The sequence below is a fragment of the Filicampus tigris genome, chromosome 18 (assembly GCF_054856515.1).
Source record: "Filicampus tigris isolate MCC_2025a chromosome 18, RoL_Ftig_1.0, whole genome shotgun sequence".
Classification (NCBI taxonomy): Eukaryota; Metazoa; Chordata; class Actinopteri; order Syngnathiformes; family Syngnathidae; genus Filicampus; species Filicampus tigris.
Genome location: NC_141234.1, coordinates 12,035,408 through 12,058,982, shown reverse-complemented (window position 1 = coordinate 12,058,982; position 23,575 = coordinate 12,035,408). Strand labels below are relative to the sequence as shown.

General features: G+C 40.3%; 1 protein-coding gene across 1 annotated transcript in view; it reads left to right on the top strand.

Moving 5' to 3' along the window:
• The window catches only part of gatad2b (GATA zinc finger domain containing 2B), a 57,378-nt gene extending 33,803 nt beyond the window's left edge, over window positions 1–23,575 (top strand). The window contains exons 3-11 of the mRNA XM_086014773.1: window positions 4,343–4,472; window positions 4,786–4,917; window positions 6,310–6,438; window positions 7,858–8,016; window positions 9,560–9,929; window positions 11,401–11,603; window positions 11,710–11,817; window positions 12,844–13,051; window positions 15,024–23,575. Coding sequence (XP_085870899.1) covers window positions 4,343–4,472; window positions 4,786–4,917; window positions 6,310–6,438; window positions 7,858–8,016; window positions 9,560–9,929; window positions 11,401–11,603; window positions 11,710–11,817; window positions 12,844–13,051; window positions 15,024–15,160 — 1,576 coding nt within the window. The 3' untranslated portion in view covers window positions 15,161–23,575. The remainder of the gene's footprint in view (window positions 1–4,342; window positions 4,473–4,785; window positions 4,918–6,309; window positions 6,439–7,857; window positions 8,017–9,559; window positions 9,930–11,400; window positions 11,604–11,709; window positions 11,818–12,843; window positions 13,052–15,023) is intronic.

Below are 23,575 nucleotides of genomic sequence, written 5' to 3'. Positions count from 1 at the left end.
TTTATACCTGCTGACTCACCCTGGATAATGCAGTGATGATGATTTGTTAGTGAATCCTTCCATTTTTAAGTGTTCTTATCAATATATTCGAACTTGATTAAGATATGAAGGATCACGGACACAAACTGTAGAAGGCTACAGAAAAACATGTTCTGTGACCCAGGCTAAATTACTGTGAAACGGAAGAAGTACTGAGCTAATTCTACCAAACTCTGTAATTGGGCAAGAAGAGTGCTGGTGAAGAATCTCTGTGTTTTGGTTTGGCTAAACAGTCGCTAAGCTACTGTGAAATTATAAAATAGGGCAGCCCACACAGAGTTTTAGTTTAAATGTGAGCGCATGAGGACAGGATTATGTCAAAACAAACACACATATATTTAATCAAGGTCTCAACATATAATGCTGAAAATCTAAAGCTTGGTTATCACCGAGTAGTTGGCTAAAGGTGCTGCTTGAGATTAAGTGGTATGCCTGATAGAACAGCCGTAAGGCTGAATTATTACCTCTCAACTTCAGTTCAACTTTTAATTGAAGTAATGGGGGCAATCCGCCACAGCTGCAGACTGGGTGGTGATAGCTGCATCAGTTACATAAATAGTATGACATCATACCAGTGCAACACAGAGAAACTCGCCAGTCAGTTCAACAAAGAGGAATGCGACGTGGTAAACAGTCGTAACAATGGAGGGCATCCGCATTTCACTTATTTACTTTTACTTTGGAAAAGGTCAATCGAAATGAAGAGTGCATGAATCAAATAGTTGCCATAATGAAGCCTTTGAAAACTGCCCAGGCATTGTTTTAAATCATTTTCCTCATCAGTCTTACAGGTGTTCAAATAGGGTGTACGTTATGAAATAAGTAATAAAGTAATCCCTCGCCACTTCGCGGTTCGAGTTTACTCATACAACGTGCGTGATTGGTTCCTGGCGCAAGATTGACCAATGGGCGCACGGGTGGATTTATCTAATTATAATTAGAGCTAATTATTAGCCGATTAGCTGCGCATCACCGCAGCCTCTCCCCTTATTTCCCTTGTCGTACCTTGCCAGTCTCGTCCACGCTAATAAACGAACTGCATTTTTGAACAACGTTCTGTTGGGAAGGTTATTCAAATGTGCCGTTCAGTTAGTCAGAGTTGAGCCAGATGAGCGGATAGTAAACAGCTGTGTTCACAAGTTGTGAGCGTAGCGCGCTCAGACACCCGACAAGCACGGTGCGCTCAGCGCGACACGGATGACGAAACATCAGTAAATAAATTGTTAAAGTGTTTGTTAAAGTTTGAATTAAAACAGCTTACCTTAAAGTGGGGGGAAAATCGACCCAAACACACTTTTTCAAGAATATGTTCCCAGCAGGCCCACTAGTTGAAACACGGCATTCTGGTTAATATTGCGTTTGTGGAATATGAGTTAAGCAGCAAAATCCACCACTTTTTAGCCATCTCAGGGGGCAGCCATTTTGTCACTTCTGTCGAGTGGCAATGACATCACAACTATTCAGGGCTCAGGTAAGGACCAATCGCGGCTGATTTGTTTTTTTTAAGATGAACTGTGATTGGTCGTTACCTGAGCCCTGTGCGTCTGTGATGTCATTTTCAGTCGACAGAAGTGACAAGAGCCGCCCCCAGAGATGTCTAAAAACAGGTGGATTAACACTCCACAAACACAATATTTATCAGAATGCCCTGTTTCAACTAGTGGGTTTGCATAGAACATATTCTTGAAAAAAAATGTTTGGGTTGACTTCCCCTTTTTTTTTTTTGCATTTGTGGAATACAAATTAAGCAGCAAAATGCACTCGGTTCACGGCATCACGGTTCAGATTCAGAAAACAGATTAGCCGTGATTGGTCGTTGTGAGCAGTTGTGATGTCATTTTCTGTCCACATAACACAAAATGGCCACCCCCAGAGATGGCTAAAACGAGTGCATTTTGCTGCTTAATTTATATTCCACAAATGCAAAATTAATCAGAATGCCGTGTTTCAACTAGTGGGCCTGCTGGGAAAATATTCTTGAAAAAATATGTTTGGGTTGACTTCCGCTTTAACTAGAATCCAGCGTTGCATTTTATCCAGAGGTCCTTGTTGATGTTATTGTGCGAATGGAAAGTTACGTTCCCCTGATAACTTCCGGTGACAGAGCTTCTTCTTCGTCGTCTTAAAAGAAGATGGGAGAAAGAGACAATGACAACGAAGAAGAAAAAGCAGCAACAAGAGCAGAAGTAATGACACTAACTTTTGCTTTGCACAACAACAACAAGGGTTTTAAAGTGCATTCATCCACCGCCATTGTACCTCTGGATAAAATTTTAAAATCAATACTTAAAACCTTTACGTAGTTGGTAGCCATCGTTCCGTCGTTCCTCTCTCAGCCTGCAGCATGGCGCAACGGCGTAATAGAGATGTCTATCCTCCTAAAATAAAACTTAAAAATAAATATAAAATGAAATTTAGAAAAAGAACAATAATAATAATAATAATTATAAAGTCAACCCCTACTTCACAGTTTTTCAACTTTCACAGGGGGCTCTGACCCCCATGAACCGCGATAAACACGGCATTACTGTAATTATATTTAGCCTGTTTAACACAGACTTTCCTCGAAATTCCCATATTGGAGAGTAAGAGTAGAGCTGGGATTTATGAGCGTGTGCGTTTCACACAGAGCCTACCGAGGCATGTCGTGTCTTCGTATGCGTTCACACAGCGGCAATGTTTCCAGCTAGCACATATGCGTGACTCAATGGCACTTTGCACACCGCTCCTGGTTTTTCCGCTTTCCTCTTTCACACAGCCTCTCTCTCACCTTCTACACTGCCTCTAAATCTGTTTTGCAGTTTCACAGTGTAGATTTAACCCCTCATTCCTTGTTTCAACCACACAGGGATAAGCATGGGCTTGTGATATTCCCTGAAAGCACGTGCGGCTAACCAGTTGGCTAGCTTGTGCTAGTTGCTAACGTTACCTTTGACTTTGCCGTTTGTTTGTTTGTTTGTTTCTTTTTTTTTTTTTTTTTTAAGTCTCACTCATTCCTGTGGCTGCTGGCGGTCAACTCCTGGCTCAACATCTCATCATTCCCAGCTGGCAGCAAACCAGAATACTCAGAGCTAACAATACCCCAGCCAGTCAAAATGTGACTAGTTATTTGTCAAAATGTGGCAGCTATCTAAAATACTCCAAATATTCAATCTCAAACGACACTATTTAAAACTCTTGGATTGTTCAACCTCGAAGTTTGTGTGCAACCTTTAAACCACGTGTATTAACAATAAATGCCCAAACTTATGCTTTATTGGCACCTTTCTGGTGTGCCAGTAGTACCACTGTATTTTAAATGGATAATCCCTGACCCAGAACAACAATGTCAGATGTGTTTTACGGCTAACAGACTTAAAGGGGAAGTCAACCCAAACAGGAAACAACATTGCTTTACTTTTAAGCCACATGTACATATGAAATTATTAAAAATAGTTCAAGTGGAAGTCAACGCAAACATTTTTTTTTCACGAATATGTTCTATGCAAACCCACTAGTTGAAACAAGGCATTCTGATAAATATTGCGTTTGTGGAATAAGAGTTAATCCGCCCATTTTTAGCCATCTCTGGGGGCGGCCATTTTGTCACTTCTGTCGACTGAAAATGACATCACAACTGCCCAGGGCTCAAGTAACGACCAATCACGGCTAACCTGTTTTCTGAAGCTGAGCCGTGGTTGGTCATTACCTCGGCACCGAGCGTTTGTGATGTCATTTTCAGTCGACAGAAGTGACAAAATGGCCTCCCCCTGAGATGGCTTAAAATGGGTAGATTTTTCTGTTTAACTCATATTCTACAAACGCAATATTAATCAGAATGCCATGTTTCAACTAGTGGGCCTGCTGGGAACATATTTTTGAAGAAAAAAAAAATGTTTCGGTTGATTTCCTCTTTCAGACTCCACTAAGAGTGCTTGAATATGAATTCAACTTCAGTACGGCAGGCAGTACATGATATTTAAAAAGCAGACATCTTCTTACAAGATGGATTTCTTTAACCTGAAAAGCATTTTATGAGGCCTGCGTAGGGCTGAATTAATTTTAGAGTAAGACTAAAGCATTTTTGTGGAATAAAGCTGATATTGTTTATCATGCAAATGTGTTTGTTAAAAAATAAATGAAGAGGACCTTACATATTAAATCGCAATATTGGGGGGGGGGCAGAATTACATTATTTTTCAAAATCTAGCCCCATCTTTGAATGTTAACACATCCCTGCCTGACTGAACCGCTCCATGATGCAAGTTTTCCTTGAATGTCACTCAAAGTCAGCTTGTCGTTTGTTCCCCCCCCACTCATTCAGCGACACAGACCACGACAGACGAACTCCATCCCCAGACGTCATCATTCTGTCAGACAATGAGGCATCCAGTCCCAGAGCAACACCTCGCCCTGAAGAGCGCCTGAACCATGCAAACCTGGACATGTTCAAGGTAAAGCAATTCCCTCCCCCATGTGCGCAGAACACACTTGATGCGCAGGAAAGTCATTCGCTAATTAATTCATTTTATGTTTCACATCTGTTTGAACCCTGATTAACATGTCGTTGCGAGAGCTGTCAAAAGTTCCGCCTTAATTGTTCTGGATTAATCACGATAATTCATGCGCTAATGGGTCTTTGCATCAATAGATCATCTGCGTGGCACTGTACATAGCAAACTATAAAACGTTTTTTGGAAAACACAGGTTTCTGTTGAATATAGCAAATGATGGCCGTGTGACACATTGCTTGCATGTGTGTTGTAGGGTAAGACCGGAGAAGAGAGGCAGCAGATGATCAAAGCCCTGAGAGAGGAGCTGCGTTTGGAGGAGGCTCGCCTGGTGCTGCTCAAGAAGCTCCGACAGAGTCAAATGCAGAAGGAGAATGTGGTGCAGAAGGTCAGTAGATTTGGGTTTTTTTTGGGGGGGGGGGACAATCGTCTTTCATAAACAAATATTTTACTCATTAATCCAGTTTACGCTGATCACATTCCGTATTAGGACATTTCTTTTTTCTTTTCTAAGATAGCCTTAAAAATGTATGACCTGACTAACCTGGCCCCCAGTTACTCCTGACTCCATGTCATCAGCGGTCTTTTTCACGATCAAGAGGGGACTATTTGCAAAGATTGTTATTAACTGACCGGCTGCAACGTTGTGAGCACTTGCCCCATCAAATGAGAGTTAATACAAGAGTTGTGTCAAAAATTCTACTCTGATAAATGTCATAAAGCTTAGTTTGTAATATTTTGACTCATGTACAGTAGTTAAATGAGTAGACTCAGCGGGAAGCAGTGTGGTTCTACGCAACTCCAAATTATAGCCCAAAAAATTGACTCGTTCACTGCCACATATTTCCAGGCTTTCTTTTACCCTTCTTATTTGTGCGCTTCTTCTGTAACACCACAAGATGGCGCCATATCCCTTGGCAGTAGGAAGTAGTGATTGGTGACAAGTACTGTTGAAGTGATATACTGCATGTTGACTGAGAGGCAAAGATCTTTATATTTTGGCTAAGATTTAAGTTTAGCCTGGGTTGTTAATGGAAGGTACGGAGCGCATTCATTGCAAGTGCACATTTTTATAAACTAAATCTCTAAGCCATTTATTATTTAGTAGAATGTTGTTTTAGATGAATTTGAAATGGCAAAGTGATCATAATCTGTGATGTATTGCATGTACGATGGGGGCACTGTGTAATCGAAATTCAATTACAATTATGATTATTAAACTCCACGATTGCAAAATTGGCATAATTCTAAAAAACAATTATTAATATTCATTTATATCCAACGAACTATGTTTGTTCACAGAAGGAAATCATTCTTGAAGTTATACATTTGCACCTTAAAAAAAAAAAAAAAAATAATTAAAAAAATTACAATAACTAATCTTGCAAATTTTGTTTGGTCCAAAATGAACTTATTTACATTTATTTGTCTTTATATTTTTTATGTTTAAACATTTTCTTGTTTTGTACCAGAATATAAATGATAGTTTCAATAATCATGATTTCAGTTATTACCAAAATAATCATGATTAATGTTTTCATAATCGAGCATGCCCTAATATAAAGATATATTGATGTGTTTGTAGATAAATAGATGGATAGATATTATATAATATAAATATATCGATATATTTTTATATAATACGTATAATTTATATAGATAGATAGATATAGACATATTGATATATAGACATATAGATGTATAGATATAGACATATAGATAGAGAGATATATAGCGTAGGTATAGATAGATATAATATCATCATTGTGTATATGTGCAGGTATCGGTGGTCCAGAATGCTGCCTCCTCTGGGCAGCCTCCTTCCATCCACAGCTCCCCCGGACTGGGGAAGCTTCCGGTGCGGCCAGGCATGCACAACCCGGAGCCCCAGAACCTACGGACTGCACAAGTTAGTAATGTACAGATTATTGTGATGCCTGCATTCCAAACCTAAATTTAAAGACAAACCACAAAACATTTAGTTTTTGCAGAAATTAGAGCTGTTACCTTGATATATTTGACTTTTTGGAACGGCTCCGCATGATGAACGTTTTAATATTTTTTAAAAAGTCTGTGAATTTGATGCCTCGGGATTATACACGCTCAACAACACAAGTATGCACATAAAGGAGGAAAAAAAACTTTCAAGACTAGCCTTTCTGTTTTTCTCCATGACTGTACTGTACAACCGGTGAATACGTACAGCCCTATATAATAACAGCAGTTAGAAATGCAATTGTGTATCTGCTTTCGACCTTGTGATCATAATGAATTTCGGTGTGTGCGTTGCATGCGTGTGAGAGAGCTAATGAGCCCATCTCCTGCTGGAAGCCTTTGTTCTTGTAATATGTAGCCCTGCTCCTCCATTACATGTTGAGATTGTATTAAATATTCAGTGTGTGTGTGCGTGTGTGTGCGCGCTGTCTTGTCAGCTCATTTTGTATCTACTATGATGCACTGCTGGTTTGGTAGTCGATTCATCAAGCCCTGACTTCCCTCTGCTGGCCTCTTTGTGTATCGCATCACATGAATGAAAACAATTTACAGCAACGTGTGAGTTGAATTTTCCCCTTGAGCGATCATAATGATCCACATTTTGAAGGCAAACAAAAAATAAGGAGCAAGGAGATCGGCAGCATGACATGCACCTTTTGTTTTGTGCCAAACACATTTTAAAAAGGTGTCGCGGTGGTTCCGAGGCATAGTCAAGCAATTAGTTAAATAATTACATGTTTTTGACTCACAGATCCCAACACAAGGCTGCTTTCACATGATACGAGATGCTAGAGTGCAAAATGTTAAACAACAGTGGAAACACGTTATGGCTGTGCAATGAATCGAAATTCAATTATTATTATTATTACGCTCCACGATTACAAAATTGGTGTAATTGTAAAAAAGGATTATTAAAATTCATTTCTATCCAACGCACCAAACAATGTTTGTTTACACAAGGAAATCAAACTTGAATTTATACATTTGCATCTTTAAAAAAAAAATAATAATAATAAAATTACAATAACTAATCTTGCAAATTTTGTTTGGTCCAAAAGGAACTTATTTACATTTATTTGTCTGTATATTTTTTACATTTAAACATTGTCTTGTTTTGTGCCAAAAAATAAATGATCGTTTGCATAATAGTGATTTCAATTATCACCAAAATAATCCTGATTCATATTTTTTAGTTAGTTAGTCCCTTGCTAGAGTCGACACATGCAGGCATTGCGCACACAAGATCCCAAAGTTTGAAACCATTTCCCTGTAGTCGTGTCCCTCGGTCAAAGTACGTCCTATATACCCTTTTTTTTTTTCCCCCTTTATGTAGGGTCACACAGTCATCAGGTCAGGAGCCAATGCCAACCTGCCACCCATGCTCATGTCCCAGCGGGTGATCGCCCCCAATCCTGCCACATTGCAAGGGCAGCGGCTTTCCAAACCTGGAATGGGTCGCTCCAGCATGGGCAACGCCGTAAGCTATCAGCAGGTAATGCTAACCCGAAACAAATTCTCCAAGCGTAATATCGCCTCTGTTAAGTCTCTGCGACAAAGAGGAATAATAGTCAACAAACATTTCTAACAGAGTCTTTTTGCCCCGCATATGTTTTTTTTTTTTTGCATGTATCTATTAAACGCAGTAGTTTGGTTTTCCTTGAATTCATGCAAACATATCCAAGTGACTAAGACTGGACGGCCACAATAGATGGGAAACACGTAGCTACCTGAAAATGTGGAACTAGAATTTAATGGTTGTATCGCGTGATTGTTTATTGCTTCCTTTTGACTAGAAAGATCTCAGTTTAAGTCAAAATATGACAAGTGTAATAGTTGAACATTTTCCGGCTCATGTAAAAGTAAAATGTGACTTATTCTCTTTGGCAGTATTTTTTGGTTGCAGAAGTGAGTCATGCCCTGTCACTTTTTACAGGCTATTACAATATAAATTGGGATGGGCCTTGAAACCTTAATTACTCAGCCTTGTTAAAGCAAGTGATGAATCTACTGAGCTGTAAAATCTCATCACTTTCACTGTCTAGACCAAGCAGATAGTCAGGTTCGTTCTTTGGCAGCACGAATATCAACAATCAAGTGCTTGCTTTGTCTAACAAGGTGTGGTAAATGAGTGCAATTATCAAGGCATTGTATTCTGCGGATCATTTTCTTATTTGCATGCAGATGTGTCAAAATCACAGATGCTATGTACTTAAGCAGGACAGATTAAACTTTTTTTTAAAAAAGACTAAAAGTAGATGTGATTGAATTGCTTTACTTAACTCATTTTCTGCCATTGACAAATTTACTCGTCTTTTCACAGTCCAGCCATTCAATCCCACGAATTTATTTATATTAATTTTTTTTCAAACGTTCAAAAAAGTACAGACTGAAATGTACTAAAATAAGGAAGTAAAAATGATTTGTTGCTGTTAATAACTTCACCGATTTTGATCACATCTCTGTTGTGCTCTTACTGAGACGAAAAAAAAGCTAGCTAGGATTAGTATAGGCTTTTATGCTATAAAAAAACAACATGACATCATAGCTTTGCTAATGCAAAGAGACAAGCAAATAAGATAAATGAACTAATAACTACAAAAAAAATTAGGCTGACACTTTGGAGGCGAGAAGCTTGTGGTTTTTAGGTTGACGCAACACATTTGCCACAAAACATTCTTGGAGCCGACATGGAACAATTCTCTTGCATCAGCCCGCGGATTTGAAATCTCGTGCTTCTCCGCATCTGTTTTCTAAGCGCCTTCGTTCACATCCCCAAACTCTCAAGCGATCAAAATCTCCATGCAGTTGACTTCACCTTTTGTATTTACATCTTGCCATCCGCCGTTTACAAAATAACAAGCCTATTTTGTCAAAGTAACGAGTATGAAGTTCAAATCTCTGTTTTCACATGTAGGGAGTACAAGTAAAAAGTTGTCGAAAATTAAGTACAGCAGCAAATTATTTGTGCTTTGACACGCCCCAAAGACACAAAAATGCTTCTCATTGAGGCAAATGTTTGTGTTTGTTCTACACAGGCCAGCCAGCAGGTGGCAGCATCGCAGCGATCAAGCTCCAGTGCCATGTACATGAACCTTGCCCACATGCAAGCAGCGGCAGCAGCAGGGGCCAGCGGGGTGGCTGGCAGCCTGGGCGGAGCCTCGGCCGTCAGCCCGTCCAATCTGTCCGGCTCTGCCAGCGGAGGGGTGAATTCCATGGCGGACCAAGCCAGCAGCCAGGCTGCTGCCAAGCTTGCCCTGAGGAAGCAGCTGGAGAAAACGCTGCTGGAGATCCCCCCGCCCAAACCCCCTGCCCCGCTCCTGCACTTCCTGCCGTCGGCCGCTAACAGCGAGTTCATCTACATGGTGGGCCTGGAGGAGGTGGTGCAGAGCGTTCTCGACAGTCAGGGTAAGCATCCGCATCCCCGAATCTGGTTGTAAAAAAGCTTTCGGGGATCATTGTGATGGCGCAGAGCGCAAAGATGAAACATGGACATGCTCACTGGATTGCTGACCAGTTATCAATACAATACTGTGGCATCATGACACATGCAGGCTCCGCCTCCATCGGAAATCTTTAGTGGATATGAAAAGTTAGCACTCCCCTTTGAATGTCAAATCCAACTACCCCCCAAAAAAAAAAAATATTAATAATAATAATAAATCCTATTAGAGAAATGCATTTTTTGTGTATCCCCTCATTCACTTTTGATGAGTTTCTTCCACGTGAAAGGTTTTTGGGAGAGAATTTCTGCCAATTCCATTACAAAATTGAGATCATCTTCTGGTGATCCCATTCTTTTTTTTTTCCTTTTTTTTTTTGGGGTGTGCATTTTCAGTCATTGCAGAGTTCTACATTAACGGTGGCTATATTGCTTTATTTTTTTATTTTTTTTAATATTCAATATTTTTAATGCTCAGCGCATGGTTTTTTTTGCACATCAGGTTTAAACCTTCCATAAGGAATTGACAGTCAATTGTTAAAAAGTCCATTCGTTTTTATACTGCAAAAAATAGCATGCCAAAAAAATCATTAGATTAATATTTTCTCAAAGGCTTAAATGAAGTATAAAGACGCTAAATATGAAATACCGTGATTGCCCATGATTAATACGCATTGCCCCGCGTATTATACAAAATTACGAACATTTTGTACATTTATAGGCACTTACCAGTACATAGCGGTTGTTAAAAAAAAAGCACACTTACATTCCAACATATTTCATGTCTAATGTTACAAATGGATCTAATATAAAATGTATATAATAAAATAAGTTGTCTGGCGTTGTTGCGGACCAGTGTGGTCGCAGCAGTACAGCTAAAAAAAAGAAATTAGTTGCCTTCTTACGCCTTTATTGCTTACTTCATTGATGTTCTTCTCAGCGCTTTGTTTCATGACGGAAACTAAGTACAGGTTTTGCGCTCATATCCTTGCTGTTCGTCCTTATTGTCAGGCGTCAGTTAGCCACATTAGCCCACTAGCATACACGGCACTTCCGCTGAGCACCGAAGGGCATGTCATCATTTGCATACTGTGGAGTCACCCAACGTAACGATTGCCGCTCCTTGCAAAGTTACTGCGGGACTGTGTGGAATTTGTGCTTAAACGCCTGTATAGGTTTGCTTTTCATAATGTCACAAAGTGTAATTATTTTGTTATGGCCAGTATATCGTCGCTGTCCTGTGAAAAACATCACAAAACAAAACAACAAAAACAAAACACATAAAATGTTCACGTTAATGGGATGTCTGCAAAAAAGTCTGTTTGTAAACTTTCAAGATGAATATTACCCACCAGTTGAACGTGGAGAAATAATGAGACAGATATCGGTATCAGTCTGCAAGTTAGCGTTTACACTCTCTTCGGCTTTGATCCGCAGGTAAACTGCGAGGGACGCTTTCCCGCATGGAGCCTTTCTTCTGTGCCCAATGCAGAACTGATTTTACCCCCCACTGGAAGCAGGAGAAGAGTGGGCGAATCCTGTGCGAGCAGTGCATGATGTCCAATCAGAAAAAGGCTCTCAAGGCAGAGCACACTAACAGGCTGAAGAATGCCTTCGTGAAGGCCCTCCAACAGGAGCAGGTCAGCATCAAAGCGGATGTTGAAACATTTTGCCTCATTACAGGGAAACTTGTTGCAATATGTTGTTGTACCGCTTCTTTGGACATACGACTGCTTCCCATTTCAGGAGATCGAACAGAGGCTGCAACAGGCGGCCCTCTCGCCCAGCTCGGCCCCCAGCGGCCCCAACGCCTCCAAGACTGACTCCCTGATCCGACATCATGCTCTGCGCCAGGTACGCGGCCACGAAACGTGCACCATTTGAGCTCAATTACAGCGTGTCAATTGTTTCGTTACTATTGCAAATGCTAACCTGACAGTAAATGCGCATCATGGCCTGTCTGAAGACAAAGCATTTCAAATATTTGACTGGGGTTTTTTTTTAGATCCATTGGACTGCTTAGTGAGACATTTTTAGCTGCTCAGAACCGCAACTTCCCTCTTCAAAAGAATGCCTTTCATCTTATCGTCCGTGCATGTGAAAGAGAACACGCAGAACGAGATTTGCTAGTAAAACCATCCGTCTGTGGCAATGGATCAGGTGGTTTGTTCCGGTTTATACTCACCTGAGCAAGTTTTGTCTCATGTTGCAATATCGTTAGTCATGGGACTACGGCGCAGATGGTTTAATCTGGCTCAAACTCACCTGAGCAAGTCAAAGTGGTATAATACGATAGTGTTTGTCATAGTAAAGCCTGGGGCAATGAAGCAGGCGGCCTACTCTGGTTTGTACTCACCTGAGCAAGTTTATGATGACGCCTCGTACAGCAAAGCAGGCGCTGTGTTGCCATTTAAACTCACTTGGACAAGTTAAGTTTTATATTATGAAGCCTGGCACAACTGAGTAGAGATAGGCCGATACCGATTATTAGTTTTAATTATTACATATACATCTCTGTTATAAAATTCTAACAAAAAGTTCAGGGAGCACCCAGGATTGTCAGCACGTCTTAAAAAGGATAAAGGAAAACTTAAACAATAGCTCCATGTAGTTTTCGACAGTAAATGAACGTCTCAAAATGAGAAATGTTAAAACTTTCACGTATATTTGTTTTGATTTCCACAGTTTTAAATTGATTTATTATCGGTCAGCAGAAAAAAGGCCGATGCCGATATTCGTCGAAAAGCCAAATATCGGTGCGGATAATCGGTCTATCCCTACAACCGAGCAGGCGTGTTAGTCCACTTTAAACTCACCTGAGGTATTTTATGCCACTGTCTTGTGGTCATATTGAAACCAAGCACTTGTTTTCCTACGCAGGCTCCTCAACCTCAGGCTTCTATGCAGAGAGGTCTGTCCAATTCTGCGCGAGGTGTCCTGTCTAACTTCGCCCAGGCCTCTCAGCTGTCGGTGGCCAGCAGCCTCATGGGGATGAGCGGTGCAAAGCACTGTGGCAGCGGTGGAGGCGGCAGCAGTAGCAGCAGCAGACTGCAGCATGATAGCCGTCGCCAGATTTATAACATCCCAGGTACCTTTGTCGCTTTTTGGAAGTAATTGGATATACAGTATATCACTTTTGTCAAAACATACACGCAAACAATCCGTAAAGGAGAAGTCAAGACAAAAATGCATTCTGATTACAATTGCGTTTGTGTAATATGAGTTAAGCAGCAAAATCCATTTTTTTAAAATCCATCTCACGGGGCAACCATTTTGTCACTTTCTGTCAACTGAAAATGACATCACAGTTGGTCAGGTAACGACCAATCGCGGTTCACCTGTTTGCTGAAGCTGAGCCATGATTTGTCGTTACCAGAGCCCTGAGCAACTTTGATGCCATTTTCAGTGGACATAAGTGACAAAATGGCCGCCCCCTGAGATGGGCAAAAATGGGTGTATTTTACTGCTTAAAATGGAAGTCAACCAAATATTTTTTTCAAGAATATGTTCTATGCAGGGCCACTAGTTGAAACACAGCATTGTGATTACAAATGTGTTTGTGGAATATGAATTTAGCAGCAAAATCCACCTGTTTTTATCCATCTCAGGAGGCGGCCATTTTGTCACATCCCGTTTTACAGGTGAGGCTAGGCGACCTTACCAAAATAGTTGGTCAATAAATCACTGCTTTGTCATTGTGTGAATGGGCATGTCCTTAGAAATGTTGAGCGCGATTGACTTTCTCTTTGATTTCCTTCCGCCTCCGTTCTTGTCATCCAGAAAACAATGTGAGAATGGGTCCACTCATCTGACTGTTTCTGAGCAGGGAAGGGCGCTAGTCGCTTCGTTTCAAAAATAGTTTCTAGTGAGGTTGGAGAAGTCATTTTGTCACTTCTGTCAACTGAAAATGATATCGCAATTGCTCAGGGCTCAGGTAACGACCAATCGCGGCTCACCTGTTTGCTGAAGCCGAACCATGATTGGTCGTTATCTGAGCCATGTCATTTTCAGTGAACAGAAAGTGGCAAAATGGCCGCCCCCTGAGATGGACAAAAACGGGTGGATTTTACTATCCATCCATCCATTATCGCTTAAGGACCATATACCGCTTGTCCTTGGATTTTACTAAATTATCTCAATAGTTTATTTTTACTTTCGCTCTAGAAAAGCTTTCAGTGATTTTTAATTGAGTTATACAAGTTATATGTCACATTAATGGTAGAAAAGGTTTTCAATTGACTTATCTTGGTCTCTTATTTTCTTTTTTTTTTTTTTTTTTAGATGTCAAAAACTTGGCCTTGTGTGGAGACTTTTTATAACATTTTTATGAGGCCGTGCAAGATATGCAGAGTCAAGTGCTTTGTCGTGGCTTAAAGCGGAAGTCAACCCAAACACATTTTTTTTCAAGTTCGTGTACCCAGCAGGCCCACTAGTTGAAACACCTCATTCTGATTAATTTTGCGTTTGTGGAATATAAATTAAGCAGCAAAATGCACTCGTTTTTAGCCATCTCTGGGGGCGGCCATTTTGTCTTCTGTCGACAGAAAATGACATCACAACTGCTCACAACGACCAATCACGGCTGACCCGTTTTCTGAATCTGAGCCGTGATTGGTCTTTGTTCGCAGTTGTGATGTCATTTTCAGTCGACAGAAGACAAAATGGCCGTCCCCAGAGATGGCTAAAAACGAGTGGATTAACACTTAATCCTCAAACGCAATATTTATCAGAATGCCCTGTTTCAACTAGTGGGCTTGCATAGAACATATTCTTGGAAAAAAAATGTTTATGTTGACTTCCGCTTTAAGTGGAGTAGTTTTCCTGGACATGTTAAGGCCCGGATACCCCAATCCAACGTCGGAGGTCGTGAAGCGTCGTGAAGTCTGATTGCGCCGTCTGATTGGTGTAGCGACCACCGCCGTAACGTCTGTTGGGCCTTTACGCATTTTGAATCGGCGTCGCCAGTCGTGACATTTGGTCCCTCTGATCGGCTTTTAGCTAGCAAATCAGTTTTTGTTGGATTCTGTATTTTGTACCTGATTATTGTCTCCTCCCCGCAGGGTTAAATATCGCCTATCTGAACCCAGCGGCCGTCGGCGCCCATAAGAGCTCCAGCTTAGCGGACCGGCAGAGAGAGTACCTGTTGGACATGATCCCACCCCGATCCATATCGCAGTCCATCACCGGACAGAAATGAGTCCTGAACGGCCCACCCGAAGACACCCCCGCCCTGGGCCCTATTGTCCGAGCCCACATCGAAGCACTCCACCATCGGCCAATATCCCCCCCACCCCCATCGCATGCAGTGCCTGTCCATGTGCCTACCTTCAAATGACCCATTCGAAACCCACCCAAATGGCAACGCATCTCAAATTGAATCAACATTCGTAATTGTAATTCCCATTATCGCACTATTTGAAATGCAATTACCTTTTTTAGCCTCGGTTACTATTACTTATCCTTTTTAAGTATCATTTTATGTTCCTCCGCTGTCATTCCATCACATAAGGAAATGACGGTTGAATCATTGTAGGGTCACGTTAGACTTTTTAATCATATAGGGTTTTGTTTTTTTTCTTTCTTTCTTTTTTTTTTTAATTGCGCCTCTCATATATAAGGCTTAGATTGAAGTATTGCTAGTAACAGAAGATCAACAGGGTGCATTCTGGCTACTATGCAACTTTCAAGCTTCGTAGGAAATGCTATCTGGAAGTTTCAAAATGGAGAATCGTGGTCCGGACAATAATATTGCGTTCGATACGGCTCTGCTTAGGGGCACATGACACTGAGGACAGAGCATCCGCGTTGTCATCATCTCATCAAAGTGACACAGTTAAGGGCATCCCCAAGTATTAAATCCCCTCCACTATTAATGCTAATGAACGGGAAACGGCTGACAGAAAGTGTTGCCGGCATCTCGGGAAAAGAATCCCTATGCGATCAAACATTTTCCTTTGTCGGCCACTCCTCTTTCGCCCCCACTACCCCCCTCCCCCCCCACATCAAGCGTCACCGCTTTGCTCATTTCCAAGGACGGCGGCTGTCTCCTACTCCGGATATCCCCTCTTACATGTTGGATGTACACGGGACAGCGGTTGTACGCATCAGGACTGAGCGACGCAACTCCGGCAGAACAATGCACACTCCAGAGGAGGAGAGAGCGGTCAGGTTTGGGATCTTTGCAACTCTACCACAAGACATCACCAACAACACATCCAGGATTCTGAAGGAGGCTTTAACAAAGCGGATGTGACGACCCTCCTGCTTCCATCCTCTCAACCCCAAACACCCTTAACTACCTTTGGTTATGCACAGACTGGACTCTTTCTACCCAGCAGCTCGTCTTTCACATCACATGTTCTTTCAATGTGAAAAGGACTCCACTCTTGAAGGTGGAAGCACATTTTGTGCACCCAAACCAGATTCTGTACTTACAAACCTTGAATTCTGGTTTTTAGTTGTTATGTTTGGGATTATAATTTCTGATTCTTAGCCTCCGCCACCCCCAAAACCTTCCCTGCCCCAATACCCGCCCCCAGACACACACTTTTTTTTTTTCTTTTTTGCGGCGTCTCCTCTTGAAACGTTGGCGGACCTGAGAGGTATTTGCCTTCGGGAGACGATAATAATCAACAAAGCTAAAAAAAAAAAAAAACAAAAAAAAAAAAATATCTGTAAGGATTATGTATAGATACCTAGCATCAGAGGGAGAAAACAAAGGATGTGGATTATATCTTTTATGGGAGAGACATGGATCAATCATTGTGTGCATGTCGTGCGCACAAGTTGCCTCACTCCAGAGGAGCACTTTGCATATTTCCAATTGGAAAAAAAAAAAGAAAAAAAACATGTTTTTTTTTTTTTACAAAAAAAAAGAAAAAAAAGAGGAAAAGAATGTTACAATTAAGAGTCTCTTAAGGTCTGGAAGCTGGCTTGGGGCCTATCAGAGAGTCACAGGTTTTATGGTTTACTTCTAATGTTCTTTGGCGGTGTTGCTCTTGGAATGTTGGACCTCAAGTTGCATGTCTGCTGCTCGCTGTTGTTCGACACAGCCTACGAGGAAGCTACTTTAGGCTAAGGCATGAGTACACTCGCCCGGAATTTGTCCACCCAAGCCTAAATTTACACTCTTTAGACCAAAGTATATCCGGAATGAGAATTGATAAGAAATCTGATCAGGTAAGAATCCACAAAACCCGATTTAGCTGTGCTTTGCGCTATTTGCCTCAGTTTCAAGCGGCCATTTTAGTATCGCTAACAGTATCGCTTTGGCGCGCTTGGATCCCCGATTGCTGAGGTACTGGAAACCTCAAATTACTTCTTGATGAAATTGCACCAATTGCGAGTATTGCCATCTTGAGCCGTTCGTAGGTGGGAAAAGTGGGATGGGAGCATAACTGGCCAGGTTCCATTAGCGGGATCATGTCAGGAACAAATCACCAAGCAGAAGTTTAATTTCCTTTATCTGTTAGCTTTCCTATTCATTTTTCCATGTTCAAATCCATCTCCATACTCTTCCATGCCATTGAGATGCAGCTGAGCTTGTAGCGTACCCAGCGAGCCTAAGCAACCTAGCAGCTAATTAATTCATTGCCGTTTTCCCCCCTCCACGTTTTTAAACGGGCAGTCAGGGGGATATCATGAGATCAAAATCTCTCTCCCAAAATCAGCAGCTATGTTTTTCAGAAGCTGCATTCCAAGTATCAAAATGTGAATTGGAGCTTATTGCGATGTGGTCCTGCTTAATCGACAACGCGCAAAGGCTGTCCCAATTCAAAGATGTTTTTTTCTTGTTTTATTTTTTTCCTTACAGTCGCCCTTATTCCGAGATTCTGTGCTCTAAAATATTTCAAAATAGCAGTACAAAGAGAGAGAGTGAATATCACTTTCAAATGTGGTTTGCATTTTAGTTATCCGATATTGCCGACGATGTTCAAATTTGCGGGGCCTTGAAACCATAACATTTCTTTGAAAATATGTAACCACCTGGCATCATTGCGTAAGAGGGTAGGACCATGTGATGTAGCTAGAAAATTAGTTTATTGAAGGCAGGACCAGTTGGCGCAGCTAACAGAGGTGTTTCCCCCAGTCGTACATGCTAGGTGTGTCCACTACTTAAACTCTTCCCACCTTAACATTTGTTAGTTTTTTTACGATCCTTTCAAGCCAACAGTACCATAATACAAAATTTTCTTAGAATGCGTTAAGCGCGTAGTTGGTTACTTGCCTACTTTCATGTCGGGATATTATGAACATAACGTGTGCTAACCGCTCTCTAAAAGGAGTAGCTAGAAGCGCGTGTACCGTAGCATTACAATCAGTGTTCGGAAAAAGTGCAGTATTATTCCTGGAATACAATTTTTGAAGGAGGTGGAAGAATTGGTTCAGTATCAGGGGAATGAGGCAGTTCTCGCTAAGGCGCCACAGCATTTCAGTGGAAACAAGCGAGAGGTCGAAGAGTTTGGTATCCAGTTTATGAAGAATGCTAATGTTTGACCAAGACGTGTGGATTCCAATTGATTATATTAGGCAAGAGTTTATTAGAAAAAAATCCAACCAGAAAAGGGCCAGTGTAGGTGGCGAAAAGAACATGTTTTTTGTTTTACTGAGAAAAGAACACGGGTTTGTTTGAGACAATGCTGAACTTGTAAAGGCACAAGTGAGAGTGGCTTGGCTGACTAGCTAACCTTGCTTCTGGGAAAAGGGGGGGTGAGTGGCCTCGTTTCCATCAAGCAGTATACCTCGATTATGAACGGTACGCACATTTTTGTTTTCCCAGAGGTTTTTGGGAGTACCAATGTAACATCTGTACCACAGCACTTTTTGGTAACTTAGCATTGACATTGGTATGGTACCTTAAAGCAGCAGTCGTTAAGAATGGGGGGGCTTTTGTGGGAAATGGAACACAAGAAGAGAGAACACAAAATGCTGGATGTCCTCCATTATTTTGTGTACGCATTTAGCATTCACACTGGCATTGTTCTCATCAGACCAAAAGTTACCCAGGAAAGTGTGCAAATAAAGTGGTGACCCAGTTGAACAAAATTTGAAACTCCAAAACAATATTGTGACGAGCTGTATAGAAAGTGGATGGATGTACAGTAAAAGCACCAAGAGTCCCTTTGTTGCGCACGCACGACAGTTCCGACTCCTCTACCAAACCCGTAACAGTTTTGTGGCTTGCCCATGCTTTAAACTGTCATTGTTATTTCCGTTTCTTTCGCCTGTGTTGCGTTCCCAATTCAGGACCGACCCATATTGCACCAGCTTTTTTTTTTTTGTAAGCGAACCTAAATGCATTTTGTCCATCAAGTGGCTTTGTTTGGTGCACTTCCCATTCAAACTCGATTAAACAAACCACACTGTTAGGAGTTAGCATACCAGAGTTTATTTTAACCCAACTAAACCTGTCTGGTGCGAACGCACCCTTAAGTGTTTGTTGGGATTCTTTTGTGATGTTCACAGACTGTGCTGTCATGACTCATCTTTAAAGGTGAGCTTAACAACCGCACTTAAACATACATACTGGGCAAGATTGGTATGTGCGAGCTGGTATGTCAATGATTGTTTGCATCCTTTCGCTTTAATTCTTTAATAGGCCATGTGTCAACCATGTGCTGGTAGCTAAATAGTAAAACAATACTTCTTTAAAATCTTTATGACCTAACTAAACTAATATAATATAATCTACAGCACTTAGCTTGATGAGTGTAGGCAGCGTCTCAGTCACATAGCCGCCTTTCATTTGAGCCAGCGACTCCACTCTGAATGCTACTGGTTTAAGCTAAGCTAAACTGTAAAAGAATACTTTCAGACCATTGTTATAAAAAGCTCAATATTTCTTGTTTAATCTAAATTGGAAAAAATAACTCAGAGCACTTTGTTTTCATACGTTTATGCACGTTTTGTTTAAGCTAGCCACTCATTGCTGAGTGCTAGCAGATTTAGCTAAGCTAAATAGGAAAACAATACATTAAAATGATTGTTATAAAGAACTATTGAAGCTAAATTGGAAGGCTTAAAGCAACAGCATGTTTTTTCAGTGATTGCAGCGCGCCACCGTCACAAAGGCACCTTTCATTTGAGTTTGCAACTCAGTTGATTTAGCCAAGCCAAATAGTATAACGATACTTTCAAGGAGAAGTCAATTATACTTTTTAAAGCAAAATTGAAAGACTATAACCCACAGCACTTAGGTTTGACATGCTGCACTCCAAAGTCACGTAGCCACCTTTTATATTAACTAGCAGCTCGAAGCCGAGTACTAAGCTAAGCTAAAACGTTCAAACCATTGTTCTAAAGAACTAATTTATTATTGTTGAAGCTAAATTAGAAGCCTATAAGCAGCCTCACCAGATAGTTTTGTTGAGTGTATGTCAACTTTTATTTCAGCTAGCAACTCATAGCCGCATGCTAGTGGTTTAAGCTAACTTATTGTAATAGTAAACAATACTTTCAAACTGTTGTTCTCAAGAACAAATGTATTATTATTGTTGAAGCTAAATTGGAAGACTATAAGCCACAGCACCTAGTTTTTAACAAGTGTATGCAGCGGCCCACAATCATGCAGCTAACTTTTATATGAGCGCAGCTCACATCCAGCTGGTGAAAATGGTTGAAGCTAAGCTAACAACCAAGCTCACCTCTTTACCCATTCATCGACTTTACTTATTTTAAATTTCAGCCTGTTCTGTGCATTTGGATTTTGTTTGGTGAACACAAAAATAATGAAGTAAATGTTGGGCAAACTTAGAATGTTTGTGTTGAGCCAACAAAGTGAGTTTTAGTGCAAAGCCTGTTTAGCCGTCTCAGCCTCGGTCATATTTAGACTCAACGATGTAGAGATAAATCCACTTTCACTACAAGGGATGGGCATTTGATTAAATGTCTTTTTTCCTCATTCGGAAAATTACAACTCCATTTTTTTTTTTTTTTTAATTGCAGAAAATATAGAGGATTTTTTTTTCTATTTTTATTTCATTTATCATTTTAACAATTGTTTAGGCGCTCTTAACCGTAATTTTCTTCTTCAGACCACAAAAATGTTGAGACCTAATCAACAGTGCCCTTGTTGGTTGCACCCAAGTAGTCCACTCCATTTTTCAGCCATTGCTTCAAGATGTGATGATTAATCTACATAATTCTTGATTAGTTGCTTAATCCGGCAGTATGCCCATCCCTATCTTCTGCACGTGTACATCATTCTACATGCATCATTATGGCTGCCAGTAGCTTTGTGAGTGTTTCTCCAGTCAAATTGTAACGCGAGGGAGGGTAATGATGATGATGATGGTGATGATAATGATAATGACGAAGATGATGCTTGAACAATCCAGGCCGTGACTGGGTCACAGCATTTGAGCGAGAGGAAAGTCTTAGGCCAAGACTCTGAAACTACCTAAAAGAAAAGCTTGGACAAAATCCATTTTAATTTTGTCAAAGAAAATAAATAAAAAATTCTCTTTATCCAAACAGTTTTCTAGATATATTTTCATGATTTTTTTTTTTTTTTTTTGGTTTGTTTTTAATGTCGGGGTGTATTTTTAATACTGCTCGCCATTTCATTTTAAAATTAATGTCATGCATCATTTTGCTGCCAAGCTAAAGTTAATACTGAAAAAAGGCTCCTGTCTCTCTCTCTCTCTCTCTCTCTCTCTCTCTCTCTCTCTCTCTGTCTCTCTGTCTCTCTGTCTGTCTCTCTCTCTCTCTCTCTCTCTCTCTCTCTGTCTTTCTCTGTTCGCATCCACACCTTTGTATCTTGACTGCAGATTATTTTGAATGTCATTTTCTTCCCTCAAAGTCTTCTTTTTATTTCTGCCGACTGAATTCCTCTTCTGAGTTATCTTTAATTTCTATTGCAGTTTAAAAAAAAAAAAAGCAAATGTATTGACTATGAGATAAATGACACGATATTTGCTAGGTTTGAAGTAATAATGACTTATTGTACATAAGCATTTTCCTCCCTTGTACTGAAAAAAAAATTAAATGGTTGTATATTGTGTAGAAAAGCAAACAAAAAGCCATGAATATTGTGAAGCTTGTCATTTCGTTTTGTGATCACTGTGTATTATTGTGTAACAAATGTGCAAAATGTTTGGGATTCTTTTTTTTTTTTTCCTCCCATTTTTTTTCCTCTGCTTCTTAAAATGGACTCCCTGGTTGCATTTGAGTCTTTTTTTTTTTTTTTTTTTTTTTTTTTTAACTCCAGTTAGCAGGAAAGTGCACGCTGTTCTGTTTTTTTTCTGCTTGGGTGGCAATACTTGAAGTCATTTTGTTTCATAGTAAATTGCTTGTTAACTTGCTCTGGATAAAAGTGTTTTTGTAAGACACATTCGTACAGCACTAACGGGTCATTTCAAGACACGAATGGTGCGTTTTGGGCTCTTTACGGCAATTTGTGTTTATATTTGAGCACTCCTGCATGTCCGTGTATTCAGGCAAACGTATTTACGAATTTGATTTTAATGCAAATGTTGCTTTTACAGAATTGCCGAACCTGATGCAATAACATTGAAATTGGTACTATTTTACTGTATGTCTTCTATAAAGCAATTTGCTGTCTAAAAAGATGCACACCAATTCTAAGTGCTTTAGGACACCATTTATTGTGATAGAGAACATAAGAAAACACAAGGTATTTTAATTTTGCTGTCTGTTTTTATCCCTTCAATAAAACACAAAACAGCAAGCAAATTTCCTTAAAAGGGCAAAAATGTGTCAAGATTTGTAGTAAATGTGCCAAAGCACTCTAATATGAACCTGCTGGTTTTAAATACTGCTGCTGAAGCTTACTTACCCTCTGAAAACAGTTGGGTCAAAAATGGACTGCTGCAACTTTTGGGGTCTTTATTTAACTGAAAAAGCTGGGTTAATTTGGGGTTGTTTTGTGGGTTATTTTTTTTGGGCCCAACTTGAGTTTAATAAATAACCCCAAAAAGTTGGGTTGATTGCTCTTTGACCCAATTTGGGTTATTTTTGACCCAATTTGTTTTTAGAATGAACAGTTGGGTAAAAAATAACCTGGCATCTTTTTTTTACCCGTTTTGGATTACTTTTCACCCAGCTGTTTTTAGAAGGTAAGAAATTGTATTCACTTGCATACAGAAGTTTGCATGATAGTCAACCATGCATGGAGTCTCTGCTAAAAGCTAATCCCACCAGAACCCGTCTGTGCTTTCATCCATGACTCGAGTTTAAAAGCCACATTCACTTTTACCGCCAACACCGGCGATTGGCTTTCAATGCTGGTGCAGGGAAATATTTGGTTGCAAAGTCATTTTTAATGCACTTCCAAGCATTTGCATCATGTTTGTATTGCTGCAAAATATCTGGGGAGGCAGACACAAACGATGAAACGAAGCAGAGGCTAATGTACGTCCTTTTTTTTGGTTGTTGTTTGTTTGCTTACATCAATCCTGACCTTTTGCACATACTTGATATTTAACGGTCTTCAAAAAAAAAAAAAGTCAATGAAAATAATGCTGTTTGAATACTGCCAGTTGATTGACAATTATGCATTGATTGAAAAAATAAGCTAATTTTGGAGGAAATAACTTTGTAATATTTATCTTGCAAGCTATGTTTAATAAAGGTTGAAACAATTTGCTTCCAA